The sequence below is a fragment of the Bufo gargarizans genome, chromosome 2 (assembly GCF_014858855.1).
Source record: "Bufo gargarizans isolate SCDJY-AF-19 chromosome 2, ASM1485885v1, whole genome shotgun sequence".
Lineage (NCBI taxonomy): Eukaryota > Metazoa > Chordata > Amphibia > Anura > Bufonidae > Bufo > Bufo gargarizans.
Window position 1 is genome coordinate 42,566,385 of NC_058081.1, and position 21,704 is coordinate 42,588,088.

Consider the following 21,704-nt stretch of genomic DNA (forward strand, 5'->3'; position numbering starts at 1 on the left):
TCGCAAAGTCTCGCATAATCACTTAAAAAATTGATTTATACTGTAAAAAAATGCATTTCCCGAACTCGGGTTCAGTTCCAAGTGGTACGGCGTGATTATTATCAGTGTGTAGTGTGAGTGACAGGTCTCACACAGGTTAGAGGCAAGGAAGGGGTGGATAGTGTGATCCACACCCCTATTCCACCACAGGTGAGACCAGCTGGTGGTACTCGGGCTGGCATAAAGCACCACCCAAGGTGTCAGTAAGGGGGGAGTGTGTTACCCGTGGACAGAGGCCTGGAGGCTCTGTCTGTGTGGTCTCAGCTGGGCAAGGCTGAGGGACCAAGAGGCTGGTAGATAGCCTAGACTGACTTTGTTACAGCCTGGAAGTGAGCTGGACTACTGGCTAAGAAAGCCGCACCTGAAACAGTGTGTGAACTGTGAGGTATACTTTAGGTGAGTCAGGTTATTATATGTTTAGTCAGAGCCCAGCCGGGCAGGTGTTTGTTTTGTATTATGTTTTGTTTGTTTTTGCTGAGGTGCCAAATAAAAGCAATGTTTGGACCTTAAAACTTGGTGTCCGTGAAGACGTGTGTGGTTGAAACCCCCGAAAAAAAGCTAACCCCCCCCCCCACAATAGATACTACCATTATACGGTGTGATTATTATCAGTGTGTAGATACTATCATTATACAGCGCAGTTTGACTATTAGCCTTTTTACGTTATATAATTAGAGTCTGCCATCAGGTGGTCATTTTGATTAACTGCAGCAATATGACAAAAACGTTACAAAATTTTGGCTGACTGTGGCATTTTCTGGTTGCGCGACATAAATTCAGCAGCGTACAGAAGGTGGTAGGTACTCACTTAAAACTTCCCTCTCTCACCCTATGCCCCTTTTTATAGTATCCATGTTCTTTAGGGTGCGAATACAGTTGAAAGCAGTGAGCCATCATCCCTGTGCCCTGCTTTACATTCATGTAGGTTACATCATAGTGCCAGTCTACGCCATGCCTCTAATAGAGCGGACCCCAGGCCATAATAGGCCTGTAGACTGAGCAGCTTTGTCCATCATAGTAACAAGGTTTGTCCGGTACTTACTGTCTTATCTTTTGGGCCCACTTTACTGCCTGGGGTACTTTATTTTGCAAGTTTGGATGTTGGGGGAGAGTCTGATGTGCTGGGGTATGGGAGATGTCTACAATACACCTAAAAGACGATTGTGCGAGGAACAGACAAGAGAAGAGCAAAGAAGGCTGTTTTGTGAGGATTGGAGATTACATGTGGGGATGTATCAGGAAAGCAGGTCAGAGATGTAAGGAGAGGACAAGTTGTGGAGGCCTTATATGTACTTGTTAGTATTTTGAACTGAATTCTCTAGACACTGGGAAGCCAGTGAAGGGTTTGGCAGCGGAGAGAGGCAGAGGAGAAATGAGGGGAGAGGTGGATTAATCGGGCAGCAGAGTTAAGAATAGATTGGAGGCGTGCGAGAGTGCTAGATGGGGGGCCACAGAGGAGGATGTTGCAATAGTCTAGGCAGGAGATGACGAGGGCATGCAGTAGCATTTAAGTTGATTCAGGGGTGAAGAAGGAGCAAATATAAGAGATGTTCTTAAGTTGAAGGGCTGTGGGGCTGTGGGAGAGGGACATTTTCCTGTCAGACAGACACGTCATCATGGACCGCGCCATTTTATGGGCGCGGTTCATAGATGACGTTTTCTTGATCTGGCAGGGAACCGAGGAACAACTGCATGGCTTTTTCAAGTTACTCAACACGAATTCCAGAAACATCAAATTGACCTACACGCATCATAAAAATAAGGTTGACTTTCTGGATGTATCCGTGTTCAGGGACGCTGGCGGTCATCTTAGGACTGACGTCTTCCGCAAGGAGACAGCTGTCAATGCCTATTTGCATGCAACCTCCCTACATCCCAAAAGTACCATCTCTGCCATCCCTGTTGGCCAATTTCTACGCATTCGTCGGATATGTTCCGACGATGCGACTTTTGAAAGACAGGCCTGTGATCTGAGGGACCGTTTCCTCAGGAGAGGCTATAGCCATCGGTCCATCAAAAAGGCATATTGGCGGGCTAAGACCCAGAGCCAGCTCCAGCTCTTACAAACCAAAAAAGATAGGGTATCTGATAATAAAATCAGATTTATAAGCACGTACCACTCACACTGGGATAAAATGAGGGAATGTTTGGCCTTACATTGGCCCATCTTACTAACTGACCCAGTTTTGGAAAAACTTTTGTCTACACAACCTCTTGTAATAGCGCGCAGGGCTAGCACCCTGCGAGAAGATTTGGTGAGAGGGTACCTACAACCAACATCCCCTAAGCTCTGTATTGGACAGGGCAGCCCAAAGATTGGGTTCAGACCCTGTGGCAGATACGCCGCATGTCCCAATATGGAGTGATCTTTTGAATTTGTGGACTCCTCCGGAACCAAGTCCTTCAGGATCAACCAGTCCCTTACATGCTCCAGCATGCAAGTGGTATATTACGCCCAATGCCCATGCCCTAAGATATATGTGGGCCTGACAACACGAGAATTGAGAGTCCGCGTGAGGGAGCATGTAAGGGACATTGTGAATGCACAGGAACTAAAGGAGGCTGAGGTCCTCAAACCAATCGCGAGGCACTTTAAAGAATTTCATTCATGCAATCCGAGACTCCTCAGGGTTAGGGGAATTGACTGTATCCAGGTTGACCTACGTGCGGGCAATGTATCCAAGAGGCTGGCCCAAAGAGAGAGCCGTTGGATCTGGACCCTGGGGACTTTACGTCCCAGGGGTCTCAATGATAATTTGGGATTCTCTTCTTTTTTGTAGCCGCTGGGCCCACGACTGTGGATCACACCTTTTCTTTTAACAGCTTGTTTGTTATCTATTTACATTTTTATTAATTCTTTGTAATATTTTTTCTCTCTTTCCAGCATTTCCTCCCTTTTTTGCAGGACGCCACACTGCTTTATCTTCCATCTGTTGGGATTCCATCTGTCCCCCATCATGTTGGGATTCCAGCGGCCTTGATACCTGTTCTCCATTGTAGAAATATCTTTATGGAACCGCTCTCCATCTTCGTCACTTACGTGTCCCAAATTGGGTGGGAAAAAGTCAAGATGAGAATGTAAGAAATGCACTTTCAATGACATTCGGCAGCCAAGTTGTTCATATGCTCTAAGCATGTTGTCTACTAATTCAGCATAGTTTGCAGCTTGTCTGTTCCCAAGGAAGTTCTGCACTACTACCACAAATGCATCCCAAGCTGCAAGTTCCAGAGGGTTGAGTTTTGTTCTGAATGTGTCATCATGCATTAGTTTGTTGATTTCGGGGCCAATAAAAATTCCGGCCTTTATTTTAGCATCAGTTTTCAGTGTGCTAAACTTCTCCTTCAAATACTGGAAAACATTTCCATCACGATCAAGTGCAACTACAAAAATTTTCATTAAACCAAGTTTAATGTGAAGTGGTGGAAGATGAACTTGAAGTGGATCGACCAGTGATTTATGTTGTACATTGTACTGACCCACTGTCTCATTTTGTAATGATTGTTGTCATCACGACTGTTCCATAGGCACAAGAAACACATATGCTTTGTGCACCCTAACTGTAGGCCAAGCAGCAGTGCTACCACTTTCAGGTCAGCACAAATTTTCCATTTATGTTCTGAGTATTTAATCATTTTCAAAATTCACAAAGCATGGGCCTCTTTCATTCCAACCGCATGAGCCAATGGAACAGATGTTTTTTTGTTACCATTGTGCAACAAGACAGCTTTCAAACTTGTTTTGCTAGAATCTATGCATAGCCTCCATTCATCGGGAACATGTGTACCATCTAACTCCATCATAAGACCACTTACATCAGTACAGAAACAGACATCGCTTTCCATTGCATAGTATGCAGCTAACTTGATGTGTCGATGACGAAAGTGTGAAGTTGTGGTGCCTCGTTGTAGCAAATTCCATTCCTGAAGTCTAGAAGCTAGCAGTTCGGACTTTTCTTTAGAGAATGACAGATCTCCTACCAGATCATCTAAATCTGATTGGCTCAGCAAGTGCGGCTGACCCTCCAGTTGTTCTGGATCAGGAAATACATTGTGACAATCAACATCTTCTTCATCAGAATCAGAACCGTCTGATTCAATTGCCGTTTCTGCTGTGGGAGGGGCAGACACTGGATTCTCCACATCGTGTGGTACTGGTTTAAGAGCAGGATACACAATTTGTGACTTGTTTCTCTTTGAATATCCGGCGATTTTAGTAATGCAAAAGTCTGAATGGTCATTTTTCTGCTCACGCCAAACCATAGGCACTGCAAAAGCCATTCATTTCCATTTACCATTCAACCAATTGTGTTAGCCCAGAGTAACACGCAGTGCAACAAACGTGAGGTGCCCAGCTTTTTTCTTGATCTCCAATTTTACAGTCAAAGTAATACTTGTAAGCAATACGCACTCGCTTTGTCAGATTCTTGCGCTGATCATAAGTAGTGTATATGCCACATATGTAGCAGAAATTGTCTGGATCGTTAACATATTTGCGTTTATCCATCTTAAGTTTCAGAACTGATAGCACTATAACAGATCACTTTATCAAAATTTGTCCAGCTTGCCTTATATACTTACTGCCGACATCAGTGCGTCCGGACAGGTCTGGACATGTCCATTGGAATATTTCCAATATAATGCATTAATATTATAAATAAATAGGCTTTGCATGTATAACTTAACCCATTAAGGACCTCCGGTCCCCAAACATGGCGCCTGCTCGCACGAGCAGTGGGCGCCATAGCCGCCGGGTTTATGCTAACTTAAAAAGCAGAGACCCGCGGCATATGTATGCGATCAGTCATAAGGCTGATCTCATAAATTTTCCATTTCAGATGCTATGGTCAAATATGACCACGGCATGTGCGCAGTCCAAAAGCGGAAGTTGCCACTTCCGCTCCGGTAACAGCGTTTCCTGGCTGAGATCGGTGAACCTGTTACATTGAACTAATAGGCTGAAGCCTCAAGCAGGCTTTGGTGCCCATTAGATTACTATACCAATACAGGCAACTAGGTGGCCACATTGTATTGGTATAGTGCAAATGAAGTGTTAAATGGTGTCTATATAGACATCAATGAACATAATAGGCAATCTACTGTACTGACCTGGAGAATGAATATAACAGGTCAATTTTACTGCATAGTGTACAGTGTAAAAAAAAAAACCTTTATCAGAATTGCATTTTTTCTACCCCATTTGGAATTATTTTCCCTCTTCCTACTACATGGTATGCAACCGTAAATAATGCTATTAGAAAGTACAACTTGTCCCGCACAAAATAAGCCCTCATAAGGCTATGTGAATGGAAAAATAAAAAAGTTAGGAAAATGGGAAGGCGGGGAGTGAAAAACGAAAATGCAAAAATTGAAAATCCCAGGGTCCTTAAGGGGTAAAAATCTAGACGTGTCAAGCAAATTCCGAGTTCATATTTGGAATCAGCGCACTCATTTTAGTATAAGGCCTCATGCACACGACCGTTGTTTTGGTCCGCATCCGAGCTGTAGTTTTTGGGGCTCCGGTGCGGACCCATTCACTTCAATGGGGCCGCAAAAGATGGGGACAGCACTCCGTGTGCTGTCTGCATCCGTTTCTCCATTCCGTGGTCCGTAAAAAAAAATATAACCTGTCCAATTCTTGTCCGTTTTGTGGACAAGAATAGGCAGTTATATCAATGGCTGTCTGCGCCGTTCCGCAGACAACCATTGATATAACACACGGACCGCAAAACACACAACGGTCGTGTGCATGAGGCCTAAATTACGTTTTTCTCGCAGTAGCAAAAGCATTGTTGCGTGGTGTAATTAGTGATAGGTTGAAGAGATGCATTAGGGCAGGGATAAGCATAGTGGTAAAGATAGGCATGAGATGGGATGGTATTGGCTCAATGGCACAGGTGGTGAGGTGTGATCTGGAAATTAAGGTGGAAAGTCTTTCTCAGTGATCGCGGTAAAATAGGTTATGTGAGAAGAGCATTTAGTAGGGCTACATGCACACGAACGTTGTTTGTTTTCGTGTCCGTTCAGTTTTTTTTTGCGGATAGGATGCGGACCCATTAATTTCAATGGGTCTGCAAAAAATGCGGACACCACACAGTGTGCTGTCCGCATCAGTATGTCCGTTCCAGTAGCCCCGCAAAAAAAATAGAACATGTCCTATTCTTGTACGTTTTAGGCATTGTTACAATGGATCCGCAAAAAAAAAAAACGGATGGCAGGCGGATTTTGTGGACCTGTGTGCATGTAGCCTAAGATGAAGGTGAGGAAGAGGGCATTGGAGGACAGAGTAGAGTCAAGAGTTGTTTGTGGTTTGGGGGAAAGAGATATGAGTAGTGAAGTAATCCTGTTAAGAAGAGGTAAGTGTAGACTTGAAGTTGAGAACTGCTTCTTTGTATGCAATGAAGTCTTCCTTCAAGTGGGTTTTCTTCCAGCATTGTTCTGCAATTTGGTACGCTTGTCTCAGTTTTTTTTTTTGTTTGGTTAATGTATCAAGGATTTTCTATTGACTTAGGTTCTGCTGTGTGTGAGAGGGGTGACTGAGTCTAGAGCTGAAGTAATTGTGGTGTAGAAAACAGTGGCTGTGTCTTCATTGTGAAGGAAAGAGATGATGGGATTTGGAGCACCAGAGTGCATCTCAAATGCTCTAATTTAGGTCTACTTCATCAACAGTAGTAAGAGGAAGTCAGAGAGTGTGTGAATAGAGAGGTGTTTGAGGTTCCTATGAGGGTGTGCTAGTTTACAGACTGGAGGGGCAGTTGAAGAGAAAGTGGTTTAGAATGTAAATAGATTGTGGTCAGAGAGGAGGAGAGGAGAGTTTGAGAAATCAGATAGGGAACCGAGGTGGTTGAAGATAAGATCTGGTGTGTGTCCATCTCTGTGGGTGGCTGTGGAGGACCATTATGTGAGGCCAAAGGAGGAAGTGAGAGATAGGAGTTTGGAGGCAGATGAATGGTGTGTGTCAGAAGGGATGGTGAGTCCCCCATGATGATGATGGGGAGGAAGTGTAGCTGCCCGCAGCTGCCCCACTCCTCTGTGCGAGCACGGGTAACACATCACTTATAAGGTCTGTCCCGATTCATTCCAGCAGACAGGACACGCTTCTTCTTCTTCTCCTGCTGTTGGTAGTAGGCTGCAGCCTGCCTCTGCTCCCAAGCCCTCTCCCTCTGTTCTTATGGTGCATGCATACACTCCTGCTGACCCTAAAAGGGCTAGCACACATCCTAATTGTTCCAGCCTATATCTGGACATCTGTGTATATTTAAGATGCCTTCCTCTATCCTGATTGTCTGTCCGTGTACTGTACCACAGCCTGTTTACCGACTGATTCTCCGCTGTCTGTCCTGCCCATAGCCTTTCTACCATTTTGACCCATTGCTGCCTGCCCAGACCTCTGACTAGTTTTCATGGGTTTGCACAAACTCTGCCTGCCCTGACATATGCCTAATTGCTGACTACGAGTATTGCCTGATCCCTCGGTGCTCAGCACCAGTGTCTCTGACCCTTGTGGTACTATTCCAAGAAGTAGCAGCCTGGTAGCTCCCCTGCAGCGAAGTTCAGATCCTTGTATAAGCTCTAAAGGGTGAAAACCAAGGGACTGTCAGGATAATGCCCTTAGGTCTAGCCAAAAGTCAAACTGGTTAGTTAGTACAGTGAGTCCACTCCCACTGACCGTTTCAGTGAAGTGGTCAAAAAAGGCATTAGCAGGGCCTGATGACGGTAGATGACAGCTACTAGGTTAGAGCAAGAGTAGATGCGGACAGAGTGAACTTCAAAAGAAGGGAGGTTAAGGAAGGCTGGAGATGGGTTGAAGGAGAAGTTGCTTGATAGGAGGAGGCCAAGACCTCCACCATGTCTGTCTGGACTGTGGGTAAACGGGAGTCTTCCATAGCAGACTGCAGGGGGTAAGGCTGTGTCAGAGGGTGTCAGCCATGTTTGCTTATAACCGGGAAAGGTAGATTTGTTGAAAATGAAGGGGACATGGATAAAGGCAGTCTTATTGAAAACAGAATGTGAGTTTTATAATGTTTCGGAGAGAGAAACTGGGGGAGCAGGCATTATTCGTTTGGCACAATTTTTTGGGGGGTTAACTATAAATATGGGGTCACCTAGGGCAGCAGTGGGCACAGTAATAAGGGTAGCAGAAGTACTGTACTTTTAAAGATGTAGCAGCATTGTAAGTTTGTTTAGAGGTTGGGTATAGGTGGGGAGAAGCTAGAATGATGTCTAAGCAGCAAACTCTGCAGAGTCATCGTGAGAAGACATCATCATGGTGGTCTGTGTCAGATGGATAAGAAATGGGAAAGGGAGCGACTTCAATCAGGTAAGATGTGATGTACTGAATTTAATGGTACTGTGCAGAACATACAGCATGACCAAGAGCAGAAGAGCTTGATCCACAGAATAGAGCATGGCCCATAGGACAGAGCATGACGCAGAAGACAAAGGATGGCCCACAGAAGAGAGCATTACCCAGAGGACAGAGCTTGATCCTCAGAATAGATCATGTTTCACACATCAGCACATGCTCTAGACCAGGGGTGCACAACCTTTTTTGGTTGGGGGCCACATGTTCAGCCTGAACCAATTCCAAGGGCCAAAAATAAAACTTAAAATGATATTACCAACTGAAATACTGTATTTATGGCATATTGAACATATCATTAATGTCTATTTACACTTCTAGTACTCCCATATAATGGGAGATTACATGAAAGATACATATGAGCATTCACAAGACATAGACATACATGTCTTTTACCAGATGGTTGAGGGCCGCACAGAATGGTATAGAGGGCCGCATGTGGCTCCCGGGCCGCAGGTTGTGCACCCCTGCTCTAGACAATGAGCATGACCTAGAAGATGTAGCATGATCCAGAAGATACAGCATTACCCAGAGGATGAAGTGCATGCATTACATCACACATAGTGAGCCATGAGGCGGATTCATAACTATTTATTTATATACATATATTTATATAGTGATAACCTTCATACAATACAGGTAGTTAACCGTCTCACATATAAGTATGGATAACAAAAATATATATATAGCAGTGCCTCTAGTGCAACCAATATCAGAAATTATTGCTGAAACTTATGGAAGGAGCTTAGACGGCCGGAGGGTGGAAGCGCCTGAGGGAGCATCACTAAACTCAATAGATCTCACCATGTCCCCATGGTGCAAAGTGGGACAAATGACCCCAACCACCATTGAGATCACTACTCATGTTATTATTCCCCCCTCCCCAGTAAAAAAAAAAAAGAAATTGGAATGTAGTTGCTATGAGCTTTGTCTGCACCAGTTATGAAACATAAGGCCCATTATATCTCAAAGTCATAGTTCTGCTGCCCTGTTAAACGTACATATCACCTCTCATGTGTCCACTCTATCAAATGTTACTGATAATCTCACATATCATATACTTTTTGAGGAGGTCCCCCCGGCCCCACCCCTGTAAATGTAAAGGAAATCTCACTGTTTGCAGTGGTGTCCCGCACCCATGGTTCTCATGATTGCCTCCTAATATAGAAGATCTCTATGGCATCTCCATGCGAATTGATCATGGTACATGTGCAAGGGGAGTTGTCCTTGAAGATACCTGGAGATCAGTGGGAATCTCTTGATGGGGTTGCCAAGCTGTGCTCTCACTCACTTGACTTTCTAAAATACGAGTACCCTCTAGGGATCAGCAATATCCACAGAGACCCCCATGTCAACGACGGGAGGTGTGTTGAGGTCTGATCCAGATGGGTTTGAGGTACCACAAGGTAGAAGAGACCGATTTAAAATATTAGAAGCAGAAAAATCCAGGATGGTAATGAGTGAGAACTCGCCTTATGATTTCTTTAGAACACATGGTGATCATTTCAGTTCTTGTTTGCTGACAGTGAATGAAAACATTCTAGTTTACAGCCCGAGGTTGAAAACCTGTACAGATCTAAGACTGCTAGGAGTAATAGTCTAAGGCAATTCTATGTGAGCAAAGATGTACCTAACTTAGTGGAAGCTCATACAGCTACAATGGACCCCCTGAAGAAAAGGGGGTTGTTTGAGGGGTGGTGGGTTGTTTTCTCCACAGGCTCCACAAAATTAACATGGATGTGGGGAATTAAACCCTAAGGATCATGAAATGGAACAAACAACTCCTTCTGTCCCAGGCATTTAGGGGTGGGGTGTTGCTATGAAGGGGGCTCTCGCTTTGCTATGGGGGTTCCTGGCGTCTATCTCTCCCCTGTCTTTCATGCATTTTATCAACACTGATACATTGTAGCAAACTAGGAACATGGAGCTACTTATGTGTTTATATAGGTTTCTGTCTGTAAACAAGAATGCTTTGATTCAATGACAGCAAGCGTTTGTGAGTCTAGTGTTGGTGGGCTTTATAACAGGTGTCTTCTGTAGATCTTAACTTACGACTGTGTCATTATTCTGACCACGATCCTCTCTTTCCATCTTGGACTCAGCTTTCTCCCATAGTCTTTATTAACTCTGTGAACCTCCATAATAACCTCCTGCCCGTCCTGCACTACCGTGTAACCTGTCCACCCACCCCTGTCCCTCAGGCCTCCAGTGCTCCTCTCTCCATGGTGCTGAAGCAGGATGAATAGTGGTTTTGCAGTGTTGTGTTTCAGGGGAAGCCATATGGCTCTGGACGGCATGCAGAGGCAACTCTCCACCCCAGTCCTTCTTCTGGAGACCAGCAGGGCGAAGAGTCGTAACCCAAAATCCTCCTCCTATTGGGATTCATCACTTGGGTTTGCACTCTGGAGCTTAACATTTTTCTCCAGTCCCTAAAAATAAAATACAGATATGTTATTATTATATCACAGCCTTTGTCACCCTGTGGTGGGAGGAGCAGACTCCATGTCATATAGCTCCTCCCTCCTGTCTGAGTCACCTTGCGGTGGGAGGGGCCCTCTCCATGTCACATAGCTCCTCCCTCCTGTCTGTGTCACCTAGTGGTGGGAGGAGCAGACTCCATGTCACATAGCTCCTCCCTCCTATCTGTGTAACCCTGTGGTGGGAGGAGCAGACTCCATGTCACATAGCTCCTCCCTCCTGTCTGTGTCACCCTGCGGTGGGAGGGGCACACTCCATGTCACATAGCCCCTCCCTCTTGTGTCACCCTGTGGTAGGAGCAGCAGATCCCATGTCACATAGCTCCTCCCTCCTGTCTGTGTCACCCTGTGGTGGGAGGAGCAGACTCCATGTCACATAGCTCCTCCCTCCTGTCTGTGTCACCCTGTAGTGGGAGGACCAGACTCCATGTCACATAGCTCCTCCCTCCTGTCTGTGTCACCCTGTGGTGGGAGGGGCAGACTCCATGTCACATAGCTCCTCCCTCCTGTCTGTGTCACCCTGTGGTGGGAGGAGCAGATCCCATGTCACATAGCTACTCCCTCCTGTGTCACCCTGTGGTGGGGTGAGCAGACTCTATGTCAGATAGCCCCTCCCTCTTGTCTTTGTCACCCTGTGGTGGGAGGAGCAGACTGCATTTCAGATAGCTCCTGCCTATACAAGTCTGTGGTGGGAGAAGCAGAAACCACATCACATAGCTCCTCGCTCTTGTGTCACCCTATGGTGGGAGGAGCAGACTCCATGTCACATAGCTCCTCCCACCATAGGGTAACACAAGAGGGAGGAGCTATGTGACATGGAGTCTGCTCCTCCCACCATAGGGTGACACAAGAGTGAGGAGCTATGTGATGTGGTTTCTGCTTCTCCCACCACAGACTCCATGTCACATAGCTTCTCCTTAAAAAGTGGCCTTGTTACCAAATTGAACCGGTCAGAGTTCTAATATATTTAATACATGAGGAAAATGAAGATGATGAGGTGTAATAAGAAGAGGATGCTACCTAATGGTCCCCCTGTTGGATGTGACTTACCGCAGAGGAGGACTTGGAGTTGTGAGCATAGAGAAGCATCACTATGTCGTTCTGCCCAGCTTCCAGCGAGATAGACAGAGCCGTGCTCCCATCCTAATAAAGAGAGAGGCAGAGGTTATACACCGAGCACTATACAGGACGGACGCCCCCTGCCTGACACGATGGTGCTGCAGGTTACTCCACCCAAACCACCCAGCGTGGCCCCTCCATTTCCTAACTCCTACTTCTCCACCTCTGTTGCCCAATAAGTAGTACTATCCCGCAGATGACCTAAATCTCTGCCCATGTGCAGTAGAGCCTAAATATGCAGCCGTGACAATGCCATAGCTGCTGCAGAACTTCTTTGTATATAAACTGCTCCGGCCCCTCATTATGTGATTTTGCATTATTATATAGTGTGGATGGGGTATAGTAGTGGGGGGGGGGGGACACTGGAGGGGGTTCTCTTTGTCAGCTACTAATAACTTACGTTATCTGTAAGCGCTACATCACAGGTAGGAACGGCCAGGAGGAGGCTGACGATATCCACGTGTCCGTGTTCACAAGCGCACATGAGCGCGGTGGAGCCGTCGTGATCCTGCACGTTGACATCCGCCCCACACTGCAACAGAGCGCGCACCACATCCAGACGCCCGTGACTGACCGCCAGCATCAGAGCCGTTTGTCCTGCCTGAAATAAGCCAGCAAACCAATGACTACACCAGGACCACAATGGGGTCACTTTGGGGGTGCTCTCCAGTCCTGTCTGGGCAATATTCCCCATTCTTCTCTTTTCACATGGCTACAGAAGCTCCCACTGAACTCAATAATGACTCTGTCTTCAGTGAGCTCCCCCTAGTGGTGGCAGGTGCCGGTTATTAAAATGGAGATAACTTCCCCGCCCCTTAGACTTCTTTCAAATGAACATTATTAGTTTCGGCAGAGAACAGCCTGCTGGAGCTCCCTAGACCCGGCACTGCCGGATGTTACCGCGATGCCAGCAAGCCCCATTGACTATAATGGGTTCCAGCAGAGATCCAGCCGCTCCCTGAAAAATATGCTGGGATTTAGATGGACGCTATCACTGACAAAAATTGACGGGGTAGAAAGAGCCATAAACAAATATCACAGAGAGAAAAAAATGACCCTTCATATAAAACATAACTTTTACAACTACATATTAAAATATTGCAAAGATTCCAACAACGAGGGCACCCGGCACCCCTATAACGTCCTTAAAGATGCCTTTCAATATTCTAGCATAGTTGATTGACACTCTTTATTAGCAAGTAATCCCCCCAAAAAAGCCAGATTACATCAGCAAGATCATTAGAATAATTGGGACATATGATAGTGAAAACCAGAGAATAAGGGGTATCCTGAGAAGATACTGTGATATCCTTCTCACTGACCTCGACATAAAAGATGTTCTCCCTCCCGCCCCAGCAATTACCTATAGGTGCGGAAGGTCCTTAAGGGACAGACTGGTACACAGCCACCATCAGGGACTGGCGGAAGCAACAACGTGGCTTAATCTTAATCCATTTGTTACCTACAAATGTGGTAGTGATTGTATCTGCTGCCCATTTATTCGGAAGTCAAAACAATTCACCAGTATTAGTACTGGGTACAACATATACCATGCGCGACTTTGCCAACTGGCGCACTCTGGGGGTTATTTATCTATGTACCTGTGGCTGCACCTTATATTACGTTGGTGAAACCAAAACGTAAATCCAGTAGACGAGTCGGTGACCGTCTGGGAGGTGTGAAAAATCGCAGGGATAAACCCGTCGCGCGTCATGTCTTAGATGTCCACAATGGTGGTTGGAGATTGAACATGGAAGCGATTGTGCAATAAACTGCAATATTCCTGTACTGCATTGTATTGTCTTTTTAATGTTGTTTTATTACGTCCTGACACTCCTAATAAATGGCAACCCTGGCGGCTTTCACTAAAAATCCCCAGCTGCTATGACAACCACTGGGGGGGGGGGGGGGGGGGGTAAGTAATAGGGTGCCCTCTGTCTAACTGCTTAGATGCCACGGTTGTTATTGACCACAGCATCTAAGGCTAGCTTTACACTAGTGTTATAGATCCGAAGTCATATGACAGTCGAAGTCAGTTGAAGTCATACGACAGTCGCCCAGAGGTGGCGATTGGGACAATAGAATTCTTCGAAAGGAAGCTCATCGGATATATCGCTTAAAAATGGTGTATCCTCAGGGATTGAATGAGCAGATTTCATTTAATTTTAGTCTTACATTTCTTTTTTTTCTTTTTTTCCAGTTTAACCGTATTTATGGTGATCTGCTCACGAATATTGTGGAGCCGAGATGGGTTCAAGTGCTTAATTATCGTGCTTTATATGGGGATCTGTGGGGACATTGTCAAGTTGCCTCTACAGATTATTGCCTATCCCCTCCCCACTAACACTAAAGTGCACTCATGTCATGTATGTGCATCGAATTATACTTTTATATAAATGCATCCATAGGACATGTTATTCCAATGTATTCTTTGGATATACTGATTTTGAGTCATATTTTCTTGTTCCCCTATCATTGCACCGTTTATTAAGGTTGTTCATGGTTCCCAGGAAGCTCCCCGATGCGTTCCATACACTAGAAGTGTCATCGACATGAGCACTCACGCACTTCCAGTTTCTGAGTCATATGTGCGTTTCACGCGCCTTAGTGTGTGTCCCACAGACCGGAAGTTGCGCGCTTAACAGCGCTGGCCTCCTGATTTGCTGCCTGGATAGGTGGGACTTGTTAATAGCGTCAGTTTCAAGGTACTTAAGGGTGTTCTACCCACATATGGGTGCACCTTACCATACCAGGATGCCATTATCATCTTGCTACTGTCTTTAATGATGCCATAATCTATGTATTATTTATCTATGGTCCCCTGATGAACCAGCTTTACTTACATGGTCCCCTGATGAACCAGCTTTACTTACACTGGGGAAACGCGTTGAGACAAGCATCTGAGCCACCGGCAGGGTCATGGTAGGTGACCGCTCACTCCTCCTATATTCAACATCTATGCCAGCTGCCTCCAAACTGTACGTTACTGTATCTTCTTCTATTTTGGATTACAATACCAAGGATACATTTAAAGTAAGACTCTGCATTCTAGAATTGGCACAGTATGTTATCGTGATTTTCTATAATTTGTGGGGCAATATTTTAATATGTAGTAGTAAAAGTTATGTTTTATATGAAGGGTCATTTCTTCTCTCTGTGATATTTGGGATTTAGATGGACAAAAACTGCTGCAGATCTCAGCTGAAGTCCATTATAGTCAATGGAGGCGGCGGGCACTGTGGTAACATTCAGCAGTGCCGGATCCAGAGATCTCCAGCAGGCTGTTCTCTGCCGGACCTATAACACTAGTGTAAAGCCAGCCTTAGATGCCGTGGTCAATAACAACCTTGGCATCTAAGCAGTTAGACAGAGGGCACCCTATTACCTCCCCCCAAGTGGTTGTCATAGCAGCTGGGGATTTTTTGTGAAAGCCGCCAGGGTTGCCATCTATTAGGAGTGTCAGGACGTAATAAAACAACATTAAAAAGACAATACAATGCAGTACAGGAATATTGCAGTTTATTGCACAATCGCTTCTATGTTCAAGTCTCCTAGTAGGACTAAATTAAAACATTGAAAAAAAAAAAATATTTTTTTTTTAAAAAGCTAATATTTCAAGTAAAAAATAAAACGTTTTCCATTTACTATCCAAAAAAGTTAAACAAGAAAAAAACATTATTGGCATTAAATATTGCCGATTACATAAAAAGGCTAAACTATTAAAGTATAAAAAAAAAATCGCTGTAAAAAAATCCCAATTGTAAAATTGCTGCTTCTTGTTCACCTCACTTTACCCCAAAAACTGATTAAAAAACCCTCATATGTACCCCAAAATGGTACCAACTACAGCTTGCCTCACAAAAAAAAAAGTCTTTATGCAGCTCTAATGGTAAAAAAAAAAAAAAATGATGGGTGTCAGTATATGGCAACATCAGTTTTTTTTTTTTTTTAAAGGTTTTTCTCATTTTATAAAAGTACATTTATAAGTACACTATATAAATGTATCACCGTAATCATACCGACCTGGAGAACAAAGTTATTACGTCATTTACAGTGGATGGTGAATGGTGTAAAAACTGCACCCCACAAAAAAAGGCACAATTATTTGTTTTTGTTTTTTCCATTTAAAGGTTTTTATTTTTAAAAAGTAGTAAAACACAAACTAAATAAATGTGGTATCGCCGCAATGGTCCCTACCCGCAAAATAAAGGTATTATGTCATTTACAGTACATGGTGAATGGCGTAAAAGCTGTCCCCGGAAAAAAATATTGCACCGTTTTTATTTTATTTTTTCAATTCCACTACGCAAATATTTTTTTTTCAAAGCTTTTTCCTTCATTATATAGAACATTCAATGGTGGCACTAAAAAAATACAACTCTTCCTGCGATTTTTTTTTTTTTTTAAAGCAGTCGTATGAGAAAATAAAAAAAATTATGGATGAAAAAAAAACTTGACTGAGAAGTGAAAAGGTTTTCGTGGGTTCACATTATGTTTTATGCTTTCGTTTGACGCAAACGTTACAAAAAAAAGGATACAAAAACGCAGCACACCACGTTCTTGTATCCTGCACAGTCTGGTAAAAAAAAATATACGTTACTTTTTACAATGGAACTCTATGGTGAGCGGATGCCACGGTATGGCATCAGTCTGAAGCATCCGTTTAACATATAAATTTTTTGTATACGTTAAAAGCATGGGAAAAAACGTGACGTGAACCCGCCCTTATCCTAATTCCATGTTCTCCCAGCTATTCATATAGTAATACCGTATCTGTTTCTGGGAAAGCTGGGTGACAACGGGTGCCTTTTATTTAGCGGAGTTGCCCTGTCTTGATGACACACCTGGCTGGCTCTGCAGTTGACGTCTCCAAGGCGCAGCATCTGTGTGACCGTCTCTATGTCTTCGTTGGAGCGGAAGGCGGCCAGAGCTGTGAGCATAAGCGGAGTGAACCCGGCCTTATTCTGTCTGTTCACATCACACAGGCCTGGGGGGAAAGTCAGAGGAGGGGTAAGAGACAGCATCTTAGAGGGTCTATATTGAGAATGCAAAAGAAATGAGGAAGGGGGATATTATGCAACAGATGGAGTTGCGTTTGCAGGGTGACAGTCAATAAGAAATGGGGTGACAGATATCTACATGCTCCTGACAGTAAGCTGAACACAGGATGTACTGCTGCTGCGACCCACAGTGATCAGCTGCAATCTGCTGGCGAACCTGGCAGCAAGTGTTCAATTTCCCTGCAGTGCCCCCACAGGTGAAATGAAGCATTGCGTTGCATCCAATGGGCAGTTCATTTAATATATGGACACGTCGGGTATTCTGCCAGCCACATAGCAGTGACTGGTACATTTCTCCAGGCTGGCAGTTCTATGGTTGGCACATTTGTACAGGCAGTGGTACTGTTGTACTCATCATAAATACTAACCTGCGGGCACTGCTGTGCGAAAAGGACTGTGTTATACCAAGTGTCTGGCCTTATTTTAGGTGGTGGAAACAATAGTATGGGCACAATTATTTAGGCTCATTCAGACAGCCATATGCTGTCCGCAAAAATGCGGATTCGTTTTTATGTGGACAGTTCAGCATGTCCGTAAAAAAACGGATTGCATTCCTTTTTTTTTTTGCTGAGCCATAGACTATAATAAGGCCATGTCCGGATTTTCACTGACAAGTATAGGACTTGTTTCATTATTTTTTTTTTTGCTGAGCCGTGCAATGGAAGAAAAGGGCCCCTATCATGGGCATTACAGTAGAAATAGATGAAAGGTGGCACTCTTATGTAGGCACCACGTGGGTGCAGTCTGCCATGTGGAGCAACTGAGGGACATACTGTAATTTGTTGGTCTGAGAAGACAGGTCTTGTTGAGGTTATCACCAGGGCTGGTTTTGGACTGGTTGGCAGGATAATAAGTGGTGTGGTATACAGACTTGTCCTCATCGTGGTCCCCAAACGGTACTCAGCCGGCCAGCATCGCTATAGGCGATACATGATTGCGGGGGACTCCCATAATGTCAGCATCAGTGTAGTAAGCGATGAAGGAGTCTTTGGGCCCAAGGGTGGACTAGAAACTTAAAGTGGTCCTGGAAAAAATACTAAAAGTGGCCCTGTTTTGTAGTTGGGTCCAAATTGATGGAAGGCAGGGCCAGCAATATCATATGGTGGCACACTATACCACGCCAACAGAACCAAATACCACAGTCCATCACAAAATACATCCCCAAAAACTTTCACTGCCCGGCCTCTTGGGCATTGGCCCACCGGGAAATTTCCCTGTAAGGTCTATGTCCAATCCGCCCCTGTTTGGGCCCCTCACCCAAGTGACATTACTGCAACCTCTGCAGAATCATAGCATTGAATCCGTTCTTACGAGTACAACAGTCATCTGCTGGCAGAGAGTGGGTAGTGCATGTGAATAAAAAGTTGAAGAGTAAAAACATACATTTCACTGAACATACCCATTAGATATTATTGCAGATAAGTGCAATATGAAGCGTACAGTTAGTGCTTAGCTACATCAGTCTAAATAGTCACTCACGTTGCCACCCTTTAAGAGACACCCACCCAGTAAGCAGTATATATGGGCTCTTACCTGTATCAAGGAGCTGCCGGACCACAGTAAAGTTAGACTGGGACACAGCATAGTGGACTGCGGTGTTCCCTTTAGAATCGGCCATGTTGACGATGACTTCCAGGAGACGCGGTGACATGGCACGGAAGACATTTAAATGATGGCGGATGATGGCAGGCTCCACCTCCTTCTGTCTGAAGATCCTCATCCATTCCTTCACCACAGCTTCATGCGCTGCTGCCTGAACACATCACACACAGAAGCCACGTTAACATATGACATACGTGTCCATGCAGTGTGTTACATCTAGAGGTTAGAGAGAGCCACGTGGCACCACGTCTGTGGTCAGGGGGTACCACCAGCGGCAGCATGTAACGCACCGGGTAACCCTGCTCTCATGTGTCTCTTACCTTCTCAGCATCTGTGAGGGCAGTGGGATCATCGAGCCATTTCTGGAGAGCTACGCAGCCCGAGATCAGAGCGTTACTGAGCTCCACCCTGTATCAAGACAAAGCGGAGACTGAGGTGTATACTGCCATACACAGACCCCCGGTGTATACTGCCATACACAGACCCCGGGTGTATACTGCCATACACGAACCCCAGGTGTATACACAGACCCCAGGTGTATACTGCCATACACAGACCCCAGGTGTATACTGCCATACACAGACCCCGGGTGTATACTGCCATACACAGACCCCAGGTGTATACTGCCATACACAGACCCCGGGTGTATACTGCCATATACAGACCCCGGGTGTATACTGCCATACACAGACCCCAGGTGTATACTGCCATACACAGACCCCAGGTGTATACTGCCATACACAGACCCCAGGTGTATACTGCCATACACAGACCCCAGGTGTATACTGCCATACACAGACCCCAGGTGTATACTGCCATACACAGACCCCAGGTGTATACTGCCATACACAGACCCCAGGTGTATACTGCCATACACATACCCCAGGTGTATACTGCCATACACAGACCCCAGGTGTATACTGCCATACACAGACCCCAGGTGTATACTGCCATACACAGACCCCAGGTGTATACTGCCATACACAGACCCCGGGTGTATACTGCCATACACAGACCCCGGGTGTATACTGCCATACACAGACCCCGGGTGTATACTGCCATACACAGACCCCGGGTGTATACTGCCATACACAGACCCCAGGTGTATACTGCCATACACAGACCCCAGGTGTATACTGCCATACACAGACCCCAGGTGTATACTGCCATACACAGACCCCAGGTGTATACTGCCATACACAGACCCCAGGTGTATACTGCCATACACGGACCCCCGCTGTATACTGCCATACACGGACCCCAGGTGTATACTGCCATACACGGGACCCCAGGTGTATACTGCCATACACGGGACCCCAGGTGTATACTGCCATACACGGACCCCCAGGTGTATACTGCCCATACACGGACCCCAGGTGTATACTGCCATACAGGACCCAGTGTGTATACTGCCATACACAGCCCCAGGTGTATACTGCCATACACAGAACCCAGGTGTATACTGCCATACACAGGACCCCAGGTGTATACTGCCTACACAGACCCCAGGTGTATACTGCCATACACAGACCCCAGGTGTATACTGCCATACACAGACCCCGGGTGTATACTGCCCATACACAGACCCGGGTGTATACTGCCATACACGAACCCCAGGGTATACACAAGACCCCCGGTGTATACTGCCATACAAGACCCCAGGTGTATACTGCCATACACAGACCCAGGTGTATACTGCCATACACAGACCCCAGGTGTATACACAGACCCCAGGTGTATACTGCCATACACAGACCCAGGTGTATACTGCCATACACAGACCCCAGGTGTATACTGCCATTACACAGACCCCAGGTGTATACTGCATACACAGACCCCGGGTGTATACTGCCATACACAGACCCCAGGTGTATACTGCCTACACAGACCCCAGGTGTATACTGCCATACACAGACCCCAGGTGTATATGCCATACACGGACCCCAGGTGTATACTGCCATTACACAGACCCCCAGGTGTATACTGCCCTACACAGACCCCAGGTGTATACTGCCATACACGGACCCCAGGTGTATACTGCCATACACGGACCCCAGGTGTATACTGCATACACAGACCCCAGGTGTATACTGCCATACACAGACCCCAGGTGTATACACAGACCCCAGGTGTATATGCCATACACGACCCCAGGTGTATACACAGACCCCAGGTGTATACTGCCATACACAGACCCCCGGTGTATACTGCCATACACAGACCCCGGGTGTATACTGCCATACACAGACCCCGGGTGTATACTGCCATACACAGACCCCAGGTGTATACTTGCCCTACACAGACCCCAGGTGTATACTGCCATACACAGACCCCAGGTGTATACTGCCATACACAGACCCCAGGTGTATACTGCCATACACAGACCCCAGGTGTATACTGCCATACACAGACCCCAGGTGTATACTGCCATACACAGACCCCAGGTGTATACTGCCATACACGGACCCCAGGTGTATACTGCCATACACGGACCCCAGGTGTATACTGCCATACACGGACCCCAGGTGTATACTGCCATACACAGACCCCAGGTGTATACTGCCATACACAGACCCCGGGTGTATACTGCCATACACGGACCCCAGGTGTATACTGCCATACACAGACCCCAGGTGTATACTGCCATACACAGACCCCAGGTGTATACACAGACCCCAGGTGTATACTGCCATACACGGACCCCAGGTGTATACTGCCATACACGGACCCCAGGTGTATACTGCCATACACAGACCCCAGGTGTATACTGCCATACACAGACCCCAGGTGTATACACAGACCCCAGGTGTATACTGCCATACACGGACCCCAGGTGTATACACAGACCCCAGGTGTATACTGCCATACACAGACCCCCGGTGTATACTGCCATACACAGACCCCAGGTGTATACTGCCATACACAGACCCCAGGTGTATACTGCCATACACAGACCCCAGGTGTATACTACCATACACAGACCCCAGGTGTATACTGCCATACACAGACCCCAGGTGTATACTGCCATACACAGACCCCAGGTGTATA

The 21,704-nt window shown here is 45.9% G+C and overlaps 1 protein-coding gene across 1 annotated transcript in view; it reads right to left on the reverse strand.

The window, feature by feature from the left end:
* Nucleotides 1-8,973: 8,973 nt before the first annotated feature.
* KANK2 (KN motif and ankyrin repeat domains 2) overlaps nucleotides 8,974-21,704 on the reverse strand; it is a 67,226-nt gene continuing 54,495 nt past the window's right edge. The window contains exons 9-14 of the mRNA XM_044278835.1: nucleotides 18,977-19,064; nucleotides 18,588-18,807; nucleotides 16,839-16,981; nucleotides 12,395-12,595; nucleotides 11,926-12,018; nucleotides 8,974-10,827 (exon numbers count right to left, since the gene is read on the reverse strand). Of these exons, the coding sequence (XP_044134770.1) occupies nucleotides 10,771-10,827; nucleotides 11,926-12,018; nucleotides 12,395-12,595; nucleotides 16,839-16,981; nucleotides 18,588-18,807; nucleotides 18,977-19,064 (802 nt within the window). The 3' untranslated portion in view covers nucleotides 8,974-10,770. The remainder of the gene's footprint in view (nucleotides 10,828-11,925; nucleotides 12,019-12,394; nucleotides 12,596-16,838; nucleotides 16,982-18,587; nucleotides 18,808-18,976; nucleotides 19,065-21,704) is intronic.